Source organism: Onychomys torridus, chromosome 19 (genome assembly GCF_903995425.1).
Source record: "Onychomys torridus chromosome 19, mOncTor1.1, whole genome shotgun sequence".
Lineage (NCBI taxonomy): Eukaryota > Metazoa > Chordata > Mammalia > Rodentia > Cricetidae > Onychomys > Onychomys torridus.
Genome location: NC_050461.1, coordinates 30,299,126 through 30,312,780, shown reverse-complemented (window position 1 = coordinate 30,312,780; position 13,655 = coordinate 30,299,126). Strand labels below are relative to the sequence as shown.

The 13,655-nt window shown below is 42.0% G+C and overlaps 1 protein-coding gene across 2 annotated transcripts in view; it reads left to right on the top strand.

Moving 5' to 3' along the window:
• The window catches only part of Med23 (mediator complex subunit 23), a 46,078-nt gene that overhangs the window by 29,851 nt on the left and 2,572 nt on the right, over positions 1-13,655 (top strand). For both annotated transcript variants that reach the window (XM_036168754.1, XM_036168753.1), the window contains 11 exons: positions 1,507-1,631; positions 2,583-2,788; positions 2,881-3,061; positions 4,397-4,567; positions 5,165-5,381; positions 6,967-7,203; positions 8,498-8,663; positions 9,539-9,611; positions 10,655-10,869; positions 11,793-11,913; positions 13,031-13,162. In XM_036168754.1, the coding sequence (XP_036024647.1) occupies positions 1,507-1,631; positions 2,583-2,788; positions 2,881-3,061; positions 4,397-4,567; positions 5,165-5,381; positions 6,967-7,203; positions 8,498-8,663; positions 9,539-9,611; positions 10,655-10,869; positions 11,793-11,913; positions 13,031-13,162 (1,844 nt within the window). The remainder of the gene's footprint in view (positions 1-1,506; positions 1,632-2,582; positions 2,789-2,880; positions 3,062-4,396; positions 4,568-5,164; positions 5,382-6,966; positions 7,204-8,497; positions 8,664-9,538; positions 9,612-10,654; positions 10,870-11,792; positions 11,914-13,030; positions 13,163-13,655) is intronic.

Sequence of the window (13,655 nt, the reverse complement as noted above, 5' to 3'; positions counted from 1 at the left end):
CTTTTACATTGAATGCATTTTTAATGTATGTGTGCGGTGTGCCTTTATGAATTGGTCATTTGGAAAATATTCCCTGATTTAAGTAGTTCAGGCAAATGTCACCACATCTCATTATAGTTTTATAAAATTGTATTTGTTGGTATCACTATAAATTTCATAAGAAAATCTTTACATCTTCAAAAATAATCACACTCGTGGTGGAGATGAATTTTTCCAGTGTCTACTTTTCACCTGAAACATCAACTTTATCATTCCTAAAAGATCCCATCACTCTTTTCACCTAAATCAACAGGCTGACTTTTAATTTCGAGAAAGTACCTGCTAAATGTTTATCTCTCCATAATTATGGGCTTTCGTCAGATGCTCTTTTACTTCAAGTTGAAATTCCACTAAAAAAGCAGCTGTTGTACCTCAGGCACACGAGCACTTTCCCCTCAGACTCCTGTACTTGGGAACCCTTTCTGAGAGTCCTTTCTGAAAACGTTCATATTTTTAACTTAGAGTACATTAACAGTAATCGTAACCGAGACTGGCACCTTTTGTCCTTGATGAAATCAGTTGGTATAGAAGAGTGTAGTCTGGTGCCACCTTTGACTTGTGCAGAGAGCCGAACATTTCACCACCAAACCTGAGAAAATGCCGGGGATGTCTTGGTGTTCCTATTTCAATAGCTTCAAATACATCAAATCCTTGAAAGGACAACAGGGCCAGGTACAGCAGCACAAGCCTGTAATCCTAGCACTTGGAGACCTGAGGCAGGAGGATTGCAAAATTGAGGTCAGCCTAGACTCTGTTTCAAGGAAGGAAGGATGACGGACAGGCGGACACTGATGACTGCTGATCAGCAGACCACACTTGGAGAGCTGCTGTTTAAAAAGGAGACAAAGGGATACCAAATTTATCCATTTCAGCTACATTTGTAAACTGTTATTTGTGTAAGTAAACACCTCAAACTTAGACATTTATACTTGTGACATTCAGAGCAGAGTTGTTTCCACTCGCCAAAACCAGACATCTACTTTCTGAGTTCCATTCTCTTAGTCCAGTAAAGATCATATTGAAAGTAGAAAAGAATCGAAAGTCCTTTGTTGTCCCTTCAGTAATTGTTCATTTTTGTTATTGTTGTTTTTGTTTGTTTGTTTTGTTTTGTTTTGTTTTGTTTTGTTTTTCAAGACAGGGTTTCTCTGTGTAGCTTTGAAGCCTGTCCTGGACTAGCTCTGTAGACCAGGCTGGCCTCGAACTTACAGAGATCCACCTGCCTCTGCCTCCTGAGTGCTGGATTACAGGCGTGCGCTGCCACCACCCAGCTTTGTTCATATTTTTCTATAAAAAAATCTCAGTCACTCCGAGTGACTTTCAGAGTGAGGAGGTGTAACTGGTCCTGAGTTAAACACAGGTGAATAGTATTGAGTGCCGCACTGAAACCCTTCAGTGCACACAGTTGCTTTTTCTTTCTGCTGTTGTGTATTGTGTTCCTGGAGGTCTGACTCCCATCTGTCTGTTTAGACTTTTTTACAGGATCGGACTCAATACAGGGAACTTGGTGTAAAGATATCCTTCAGACCATCATGAATTTCACTCCTCACAACTGGGCTTCACACACTCTTAGCTGTTTCCCAGCCCCTCTGCAGGTAATTCGGTTCTGGGCCACATAGAACTCCACATGACTCCTTCTTCCAGTCACAGGCGTTCCAGGGACTTCAGTCTTGGTGACAGCTGAAGGGAATTGGCTTTTATTTCCCTTCTGAAAATACTTGCTTTTACTCAAAATCTCTCGAGTTGCTTCTCATCCTACTGAAGACTAAATGTATTTCTGAAAAAGTAATTATTATAGTTTCATTTTAAAAATGGAGCAGTTTTAGAATCTCACAAAGTTAACACATGACCTGAAAAAAATTCTTTCCTATCACTAAAATGGAGAAAAATATACTTTAATGAAACTTCATAAAGTATATAGATATTCAACCCTTGTAACAAAATTATAGCTGTGGCTTTATAATAAAGAGAAAGGCAATCCTCATGCATCTTGTGCTTCTCCGAAAAAATGTATGACATGGTGGGCAGTGATGTTTCCATGACTCCTACTGAAGCTCCAGCGGTGGTTCTCACCTGTCGGATTGCCCTGGCAAGCTTTTCAAGCCTTAGAGTGTCTGGTTGAGTAGATCTGGGACAGGGCCTGAGGACTGGCTGAGACTGCTGGTCTGGGGACCATAATCAGAACCACTGGTCTATTGTAATTGATTTTCCCTATGGAGACACTAAAATGGTAACCCGAGAAGTAGACACATTTCTTTTTCTTCCCTCTCTCTCTTCTCAAAGATTAGCAAAATATAATTGAAGAGACTTTGAGTTCAAGCTTGTTTGGAGTTTCTGTTGAGGAAGTACAGAAAAAGAAACTGAGTTGCTAGCAGGCCAGCCTGTCCATTTCCTAGTGTAGACACTCAGGCCTCCATTACTGACTTACTCAAGGTATTTAGTTTTGTAATGCCAGAACCAAATGCAGAACAGGTTTTTCTCACCACTATACATCCACTGTTCCTTTTACTATATCCAGTTATGTGAACTTCCGCTCTTCCTTTTAGGCATTCTTCAAGCAAAATAATGTACCCCAGGAAAGTCGCTTTAATCTGAAAAAAAATGTGGAAGAAGAGTATAGGAAGTGGAAGTCAATGACTGATGAAAATGAAATTATTACCCAGTTCTCTGTGCAAGGCTTCCCCCCTCTGTTCCTCTGTCTGCTCTGGAAGATGCTCCTGGAAACAGATCACATAAGTCAGATTGGCTATAGGTAAGCTGGCAGCCTCGGTCTCTTTCCAGTCTGTTTACGAACAGTGTTATCCATATTAGAAGAGAGTTTAACTCTCACTCTTTGTCTTGTAGAGTGTTGGAGAGAATTGGGGCCAGGGCCTTGGTAGCCCACGTGAGAACGTTTGCAGATTTCTTGGTGTATGAGTTCTCTACATCAGCAGGAGGCCAGCAGCTCAATAAGTGCATTGAAATTCTTAATGACATGGTATGGAAGTATAACATTGTGACGTTGGACAGATTAATTCTATGCCTGGTAAGAATAAATAAGTTCCTAAGCCTTCTTATCATCCTTTGATCAAACTGTGAGTTTGAGACCTCATGCTGATTTCCTCAATTTGACTTCAAAGAATTTTATGGCTTTATACTGTATTCTGGCTTCCTTAAAGAAAAAGAAATTTCTGAATTCTTCGCTCAGTATATATTCAATATTTAGTATTATATTCACAAAGGTACAAAAGTGAATAAAATAGATTTTTTCTGGCCTGTGATGCTTTGAAATACAAATGGTTGATTCTCAGAGGTTCCCACTAGAGTCAGGAAATAGTAAAAAGCCATTGCATTTCTTTGTAGCATGCTAGCTAATGTAACCATTCCCTTCAGTAGCCAGAATTCTGACTGTTTCCCATTTATACCCAGTGTCCTCCAGTGCTCCTTTGCTTCTGCCTGCTAATGTGTTTCAAGCAAAGTTTTTTAAGTTTTTTTTTTTTTTAAACTGGAGCTGAGGACCGAACCCAGGCTTGCTAGGCAAGCGCTCTACCACTGAGCTAAATCCCCAACCCCTTAAGTTTTATTTTTATTTTTTATTTGTATGAGTGTTTTGCCTACATTTGTGCCTGGGCACCACATGTGTGCAATACCCATGGAGCCCTGAAGAGGGTATCAGATCCCCTGGAACTTGAGTTACCAAAAGTTGTAAGGAGCCATGTAGGTGCTGGATATGAACCTGCATCCTCTGGAAGAGCAGCCAGTGTTCCTAACTTCTGAGCCATCTCTCCAGTCCTTCTTAAGAAAAGACTGAATTAGACTGGAAAATTACACACTTTTAAGAATACAGTAGTAACTGAGTACATTGGCACATGCCTATAATACCAGCAGATGCAGGGGGATTGTCACAAGTTCAAGGCCAGGTTAGTCTACATTGAGACCTCGAGGCCAGCTGGAGCATCATGGTAATATTTGCAGTGGTTTAGTTCATTAACATTGACCTCTTTCTGTGTAGCATAAACACACAGGTAGTTGTAGTGTAGTAGGGAGACTGAGGCAAGTTTATCAATCGAAGGTTGATGGAGGGAAACTATTGTCAGAAAGCAGTGGGCATCACACTACCTCAGTGACAGCACATTATCAAAGAAAGGTTTACTTTAAGGTGAGCATTCCTAGCAAAAGGCAGAGTGAACCATAAACAGGCCAGAAAGGCACAGATAATCTTTAGGAATACTGAAGAATTGGTTTGGGGTAGACTAGACACTTAAGAAAATTCTAATAATATTGAGATTTTGCTGTCTTAAAATTTAGCCTCCCAAGTGGCAGGACCATGCTTTGGGACAGATAGCACAATTTCACTTCATTTTTCTGTTTATTTCCAAAGGCCATGCGTAGTCATGAAGGAAACGAAGCCCAGGTTTGTTACTTCATAATTCAGTTGCTGCTGCTCAAACCGAATGACTTCAGGAACCGAGTGAGTGATTTCGTGAAGGAGAACTCCCCCGAGCACTGGCTCCAGAACGACTGGCACACCAAGCACATGAGCTACCATAAGGTGCTGCTCTCACTCCCTAAGCTGTTGTCGTGGGCTCTGCAGAGCAGCTGGGCAGGGCTCGGCCGCTCAGTTAGGCAGGTTTCCTTGTGGTTCTCTTGTTTCCTTTATGGTCAGTATGGAGGCCAGTTAGCTGTAAAGTTATGCTAATGAATGGGAAGAAAGTGTAACTGCACTTTTCACAGACATAGTGATATGTGTATATATATATAAATAATGGAGAAAGCTATAGTAAAATTAATATAGCGTGTCTCTTGGGGAAATCGCTGATTTGGGGAGCATATGCTTAGCATATACCAGTTCCCAGCACCAAAAAAAAAAAAAAAAAAAAAAAAATCAAAGATTGCTATATATTTTTTTTAAGTACTATTTATAGCCGAGTGGTGGTGACACACGCCTTTAATCCCAGCACTCAAGAGTCAGAAGCAGGTAGATCTCTGGAGTTCAAGGTCAGCCTGGTTTACAAAGCCAGATCCAGGACAGCCAGGACTACACAGAAATCCTGTCTTGAAAAACAAAAAGATTAGTATTTCAGTTTTTATGTAGCTATTTAAGCAAGCTTTTCCAAGATACTCTAAATGTCTGTTTCCTCGCCCACAGAAGTATCCAGAGAAGCTGTATTTTGAAGGCCTGGCAGAACAGGTTGACCCTCCTGTACCAATCCAGTCCCCCTATCTGCCCATCTACTTTGGAAACGTGTGTCTCCGGTTCCTTCCGGTGTTTGATATAGTAATCCACAGATTTTTAGAGTTACTTCCAGTATCCAAATCACTGGAGACCCTCCTGGATCACCTCGGGGGCTTATATAAATTCCATGGTGAGTTTGTTTCTGTTTTAATTCCATCTGATCCCTTCCTGAACAGCTAGGCTGGGCTCTGCCATGAGCTATCTGGTTCTGCAGGTTCTAAAGCGGCCAAAGAGGAGTGTTGTGAAGTGACGGCATAGAGATGCCATAGATAGACAGAGTAAAAATGAAATGCAGGGCGCGGTGACTACGGGAAACAAAATGAACTTCTGATTGTCAGTGATTTGTTTGAGTGGGGGGATGAAGAACTATGAGAGTCAGAAGGGGCTTTTGGGGGAACCCTGGTAGTAGGAGAAAAGGGGGCATATTTGAAGGAAAATTGCTTCATTGGACTGAGTTAAGAATGTTTAACTATGGGGCTGGAGAGATGGCTCAGTGGTTAAGAGTGTTTAACTAGGAGCTTCAGAATAAGGCTGGAAAAGGAAATGTACCTGAGTGCATGGTCACATTAAATGGCAGTTTGGGTGATCATGGGAAGTCACTGAATGAGATAGAAGCCTGGGAAGCAGTATTTTAGAAAGGTGAGGTCAGGTGTGGTGCACAGTGTATCCCAGGAGGATGCCCTTCCAAGGCTGTCTTAAAGAGCTGGTGTGTATTAACCTCTCAGAAAGCCACAGACTGAAAACAAAAGAGCCAGGAACACGGCTCACTTGGCTGGTGCTTGCTTAGGAGACCAGTGAAACTCTGGCCTTAAGACTGGAAACTGGAGCATGATTCAGTGTAAAAGGCTCGGGGTAGCCACTGTGAGAAAGGTTTCCAGTGGTAGTTGTTACTCCTTGATCTACGGAATCTTCCCTGAAAGCAGATGTCTGTCACTATACAGAGGAAGTGTCAGGTTCAAGGAAGAATGTCTGTCAGAACAGTGCTCTTTGGGCATGGGAATACGGTGTCTATCTTTGGACATGGGAATATGGTGTCTAATGCGTAAACAGTAAAAGGCCCACTGTGCCTCCAGAGCTGCCTGCAGTCCGAACAAGCAGTAGTGCAGCTGCTTAGGTGCCTTCCTCAGATGCTGCTCCGGTTTCTTGCTCTTTGCCTTCTTTGTTGTTGGATTACATATGCAGTGCAGAATTCTGTACCGTGTTCTTTCTCCCATTTCCTGCATTGAGGTTGACTCTTGTTTTGTTTTGGTTTTGTTTTTTTGAGACAGGGTTTCTCCGTGTAGCTGCGGAGCCTGTCCTGGATCTCACTGTGGAGCCCAGGCAAGGTTGACTCTTAGTGTCAGTACATAACGACCTGCCTCTTACTGTGATCATTTTTCCCGGTCCTTTGTTTATGACTGTCTTAACAGTTTCTAACCTTTTGCAATGGGAACAGGACCATAGATGACATTTTTGCTTTCTGTCATTTTTACACAATAAATTTACAGAGGTGAAATTGTTCACTCAGAATAATGACCCTTCTTAAATACTGTGTATATTATTAGGAATCTTTGGGCTGACTTGGGATTAAAGTACTCAGTGTATGCAGTTGTCCAGCATGTGAAGCAATGTCATAATCTTTTTAGTTGTTTGTATGTAGTGTTGAAAGCACCCGGTTCACTTTTTACACTTGTCAATAATCTGATAAACATGGTGACCTGTTTCCTTCTTGGCAGACCGACCAGTGACTTATCTGTATAATACTTTGCACTATTATGAAATGTGCCTGAGAAACCGTGACCATCTCAAACGAAAACTTGTCCATGCAATCATTGGCTCCCTCAAAGATAACCGGCCACAGGGCTGGTGTCTCAGTGACACTTACTTGAAGCATGCTATGAATGCACGTGAGGACAACCCTTGGGTTCCAGAGGATTCCTACTATTGCAAGCTGATTGGCCGGCTGGTAGACAATATCCTTTCTTCTGTCATATTTCTTCCTGAAATAGCAGTGTTTTAGCTTGTAAGAACTGTTTTTAAGGTAATGCTTTTATGTATTTCAAAACCTCATTTTTTATTTTTTTTTTCCTTTGAAACAGAGCCTCTATGTTACTCAGGCTGATCTCAAACTCAGTGCCTTGAGCAATCTTCTTAACTCAGCTTCCCCAGGAACTAAGACTGAGTGGACACCACTGCACCCACCTTCAGTTCTTCTGGAATGTGTGTGTGTGTGTGTGTGTGTGTGTGTGTGTGTGTGTGTGTGTGTGTGTGTGTGTGTGTGTTTTGAGACAGAGTCTAATTAGTCATGGCTGGCCTGGAACTTGCTGTGTGGACCAGGTTGGCCTTGGACTCACGGATCTGCCTCCCAAATGCTGAGTTTAAAAGTGGTCTTGATGATTATGTTATCTCTGTAAAAATTTTGAAATCTTAAATTGTATCATCATACTAGATAGGAGGCAATTTTCTCTGTTGCTACTCATACTTAAGAACAGACTTTATAGACATTATTTCAAAGTAGGAAACTCTACTTCTATACTGTTGCTCTAAGTGAATCCCTTAGACTCAGGTGTAGTGGTACATACCCCTAATCCTGACACTTGGGAGGCAGAGACAGGAAGATTTCTAAAAGATCAAGGCCAGCCTGGGCTATATAGCAAGACCATGCCTCAATTAACGAATTAAATAAATATTAAATCCTTGAGTACTTTCAAAGCATACTGATGCTAATAGACAGTAGTTAAACTGTGAACTACATAGCTGTTGTGTTGATGTTTTTCTTTCTTCAGTTTGATGTCATTGTTCTCAGCAAATCCATATAAAGTGTCTATATACTATACCAGTGTTGTTTTCGTAAACAAGGGGATATATTCCCTAAGGTAGAAGGAGTACACATTTTAAAATAATTTTCATGTGAAATTGGCCTATAGCTATAAAAGAAATAGGCTGAGGAAGCCTGGGGGCACCCTGATCCTGTCTCCTGCTGGTGTAGAGTCTGTTGTAAGAGTCACTTGTCAGAGTGACCTCTTGTGTTTTGTGGGTATTGCTCAGTGTGCCTCAGTCATGCTGTACTTATCTTGTGTTTAATTTGTGTTGTTTATCCTTTTATATGTTAATTGCAATTAAATCACTTCTTGACAGCTCATAATCAGATAAGTTGTTAATCAAATGAGATGCTTACATTTGAAGCATTATGAAATTTGTGGACATTATAGAAATGTGTCATTAATCTCAGAATGGTCAACTTGTTTTTGCCTTAATCGTTTGCACCCATGGCCGGCAAGTCTCCTGGACCCTTCCCAAACTGTGACTGGAGATTCAATGAGTTCCCCAACCCTGCTGCCCATGCTCTGCATGTCACTTGTGTGGAACTCATGGCCTTGGCAGTTCCAGGCAAAGATGTTGGGAATGCCCTTCTAAATGTCGTCCTGAAAAGGTCTGTGTCCTCTTTTTGTTTTTTTAGGTTTTTTTTTGTTTTGTTTTGTTTGTTTGTTTGTTTGTTTGTTTGTTTGAGACAGGGTTTCTCTGTGTAACTTTGGAGCCTGTCCTGGAACTCACAGAGATCCGCCTGGCTCTGCCTCCCGAGTGCTGGGATTACAGGCGTGTGCCACCACTGCCTGGCTGTGTCCTCTTTCATGTAGTAAGAATCAGTTGATTTCTGAAACTGTTACTGTCAGACAGACCTGTGCTCCAAGTTGAACACTGTGCATAATACCCATCTTTTGGTTCCCTGTCTCATCTTCGTGGTGTACATGTAAGAGAATGAATGCTGGTCACGTTTAGTAGAGCGAGGTTTGTTCACATTGATGCCTCTCATCACCTGCTTGAGAATTCATTTAGGACTGATGGTAACTTGTCACTAGTATGTCTCCATGCATCAGGAACAGCGGATAGAGCTTGGGTTAGATCCCCAGCTACACCCCCAACCCCCACAAAAATAAAGTCTTCAAAGATCAGCAAAGAGTAAGGAATAATGACTGGGGGAAAGTGTGAGTGAGTTCAGATAGTCTCTCGTCAAACACAACTGTTGTTAAAGGACACACACACAGAGAACTTATTTTGTATGTATTCATTTTTCTCTCTTTTTTTTTTTTTTTAGCTGAGGATCAAACCCAGGGCCTTGTGCTTGCTAGGCAAGCAGTCTACTACTGAGCTAAATCCTCAGCCCCTCATTTTTCAATTAAATGGCCATTGTTGTCTACAGTTGATCAGTTGTGAATCTTCTTAATCACATTTGTTTGCAAAACAAGGTCCTTGGGTAGTCATCACAGAATGTTTTAATAATTTACATTTTTTTCTGTCTGCTTGCAGTCAGCCCTTGGTGCCAAGAGAAAACATTACAGCATGGATGAACGCAATTGGTTTGATCATCACTGCCCTCCCAGTAAGTTCCTGGCTATGGTTCGTACCTAGTGATACAGTGGAACTCACTGTTGTCACGGTTGTCATCCAGACAAACAGATGTATACAGGCTGAGCCTACACTGGGCTGTCAGGCGAGTCAGTGAACCGGTTTGTTCTTCAGTCTTTCATACCTTTGTAGCTCAGTGGCAGAGTGTCTGCCCAACATGCATGAAGCCCTGAGTTTGAGAACCAGCAGCACAGGAACTTGGTGCTTGGTAGAGGGAAGGAGATTGAAGTTTCTGAGTCATCCTCAGCAACAGCATCAGTTTGAGGCTAGCCTGGGCTACCTGAGCCCCTGTCTCAACACACACACAGTTACAATGACTGTTACTATTCTTTTGCCATTCTACTTCAGTTCTGAATGTATCTACTAGACTTAGCAATCTCTGCCAGTACCAACCCCCTATCCAGCCTTTATTTCTGTCTCACACTCCGATCTGTTTGGGGCCAGTTAACGTGTTATGTATTCAGCCATTCCTCCTGCACACTGTGCTCACTGAGAAATGTTTTAGGTCTAGTATGTAAGTAAGTAAGACACGGTGCCAAAGGTCCTCCTCTTCCATCATCTGCTAGCTTCTCCAGCACGTGTGAAGTCTCCCTTCTCCAACCGCCTCATTGTCTCTTGAGCTTTGAATAGTGTTGATTAGCAGCATCATGCTCTCTACTTTGGGGTAGCTCTGTGAATCCGTATTTTGTTTACATGCTTTCAGAATATAAATACAGGTGTTTATTTCTGTCTTTACATGAGTACCAGACTTGTCTGTATAGTAAATATTGGTAAAGTCAGTTTACTGCATAGTAAATATCAGACACTAAATAAAGGTACAAGTCAACCTTGTTCGCAGGTCAGGCTGATTAGTGCAAACCACTCAGTCTGTCTCACAATATCCATTCACAGACACAAGCCAGAGAAATGGAAAGCTTTAGTGGATGTGAAAGCTTAGTAGCATATAAACTTTGAGGTCAAATGCTGGATACGTGCTATTTTTTTTTTTTTTAACCAGACTTGCCTCTGCTTTTAAAGGAGCCATACTGGATTGTCCTTCATGACCGAATCGTGAGTGTCATCAGCAGCCCCAGCCTGACGACAGAGACAGAGTGGGCTGGCTATCCGTTCCGCCTCTTCGACTTCACCGCCTGTCATCAGTCCTACTCTGAGATGAGCTGCAGCTACACGCTGGCGCTCGCTCACGCTGTGTGGCACCACTCCAGCATTGGGCAGCTCTCGCTCATTCCAAAGTAAGAGCTGGCATTTCTTAGAGAAATGTGGCAGCTTTGTTTTCCTAAGTCTGCAGTGCAGGTGGAGTGTGTTTCTCGTTCCATGAGAACTGCAGAGTAAAGGTGTCTCAGATAGTGGAGGCCCTGGTTAATCAGAAAGCCTCTTTCATTTCAGAATTGTTTGTTTTCATTTCTTCTATGTGAGTAGGAACATCTGTCTCATTTTCCACGGTGGTTTCAAGAGGCTTAGTCAGATCTATGCCTTCCCCAGAGTGTAACACAAAAATTGCCTTTGGAACTGGAAACTGGCCTCTGTCTATTTTCAGAGTCTTTTTGTTGATTATAAAATGCTGTCAATTAGATCTAAACTTCATGAGAATGGCATTTTCATAAATTCTCTTTACCTTTTAGATTATTCACCTGTCATTTAATGCCTGCATTTTAAGGATTACCTTTCAATCTGAAGTAATTTCTTTCAGTGATCAATCAACTGAAAATAAGAGCCAGTGAGATTAATTAGAAGTATTGTTACCACGATAGGGAGATGGCTCAGACTGTAAGAGTGTGTGCTGTGCAGACACGAAGACCTGAGTTCAAGTCTCCAGAGCACAAACACAAAAACAGACATGGCTCCACATTAGCCTGCCAGCCCAGCTCGAGCTTCAGTGACAGACCCATCTACCGGAATACGGGGTGTGACTGACATCCTCTGGTCTCTGCACACTCAGGCCTGTGTAGCCACAGACATCACATACCACACTCACGTACATGTACACAAAAAGCAGCGATATTGTTACCAAAATTAAATGGAACGTTTAAGAAAAATGATAAAAGATATGCTTTTCATTCTTCTTAAATTCTTTTATAACTAGTATATTAGCATAATTCAGAGTTCAGTTGACTTAACTTCACAAGACGTTTTTATTTTTAACTTCCTCCTTCAGGTTTCTCACTGAGGTGCTTCTCCCTGTAGTGAAGACTGAATTCCAGTTGCTTTATGTGTATCATCTTGTAGGGCCATTTTTACAAAGATTCCAGCAGGAGAGAACCCGGTGCATGATCGAGGTAAAGTTTCATCTGGCTTAGTGTAAGTCTGAAAGATGTGTTTCTGGACCAGTGTTTTTCACAGTGGAGATCAGGCATGAGTAGTGACATCAGTTTCATAATCTGAGGGTTTAATGTCCCTGTAGAAGTTTGGTATCAAGTGCATTGAGCTGGAGATGGCAGGGGGCGGTCAGCTGTCATCAAGGAGGAAGTCTCACAGTTCAAGTGAAAGGCACAGAAATGCATTTGAGAATTTACAGCGTCGCTATTTGAAGCAGTGAGAGTGGATGAAGTCAAGCATTTCTAAGAAAATGAGCAAGAGGAGAACTTTTAAAATCTCTAGCTATCACAGGGGCTGGAGAGATAGTTCACTGGTTAAGAGTACTTACTGCTCCTGCTGAGGACCTAGATTCGATCCCCAAAACCTCCATGGCTGCTCACAGCCACCTGTAGTTCCAGTTTCAGGGTATCGGACTTCCTCCTCTGGTGTCTTGAGTACATAAAATCGACAAATCTTGTTTTAATTGGCTAACAAATGGAACTAGGAGATACACTAGAAAGCTAAGCATCCCTGGAGTGCATTTATTCCAGAGATATTATCTAGAAAGGAGATCCTGCCGGACAGTGGTGGCACACCCCTGTAATCCCAGCACTTGGGAGGCAGAGGCAGGTGGATCTCTGTGAGTTCAAGGCCAGCCTGGGCTACAGAGCTAGTCTAGGACAGGCACCAAAACTACAGAGAAACCCTGTCTCAAACAAACAAAAGAAAGGAAATCCTATTTCTTCTTCTCTTTTTTTTTTTTTTTTTTTTTTTTGAGCTGAGGATCAAACCCAGGGCCTTGTGCTTGCTAGGCAAGCGCTTTACCACTGAGCTAAATCTCCAACCCGGAAATCCTGTTTCTTAATTCTAAGAGATACTGAATTGTAAAGAGGACTTCTTGGTAGGCCATTCTGTAGCACTGGGATTCCACCCTGAATGCAGGCTTTCTGTAGCTCCTAGGTGCATAGAGATGCATGACCCCGGACTGTTCTCTGCACATGTGCCATCTTGTGTACCAGTGTGGGAGACCAGATGTGTTCTGTTGAATAATTTGATCATTTTAGTCATTTAAATAACCTGACATTATTTTTTATATAGATTGGTGTGGCATTTTATGACATGCTGTTGAATGTAGACCAGTGCAGCACACACTTAAATTACATGGACCCCATCTGTGACTTCCTGTATCATATGAAGTATATGTTTACTGGTGACAGTGTAAAAGAGCAAGTAAGTTTTTTTTTTTTTTTTTTACTTTTTAATGATGTTTGACCTATCAAACTTGAATACACAGTGATAAACATTTTTGTTTGAGTGAATATTTTAGTTTGCATTTATTTTTGTGAGGTACCTCTTAAGGCCAGAAGGTAACATTATTCTAGATACAGTGATAAAAAAAAAAACTGATCTCTTTGACTTTTCACCGTGATGTTTGAAACAAAACCTCTGAAAAAACCCTAAGGCATCAGTGGGCAGTAGTCTCATTCAGTGGTCATCTCATGTGGGAAAGAGTGTGGTGTGGCCAGGAAGACCCCAGAGGGCGTGTGTTCTTAGTGAAGGACGCTCCCTTCTCCCACTGACTTGGGTGGACTATGGGACCTGAACACAGTGGCACAGCTGTCAGTCAAGTCAGGCTGGTCAAGAGATTGGCGTCTGGAGAGTTTCTGAAGAACATGAGGATTCTTAACCTGAAGAACGAAGTCCCAGGGAAATGTTCCCCACC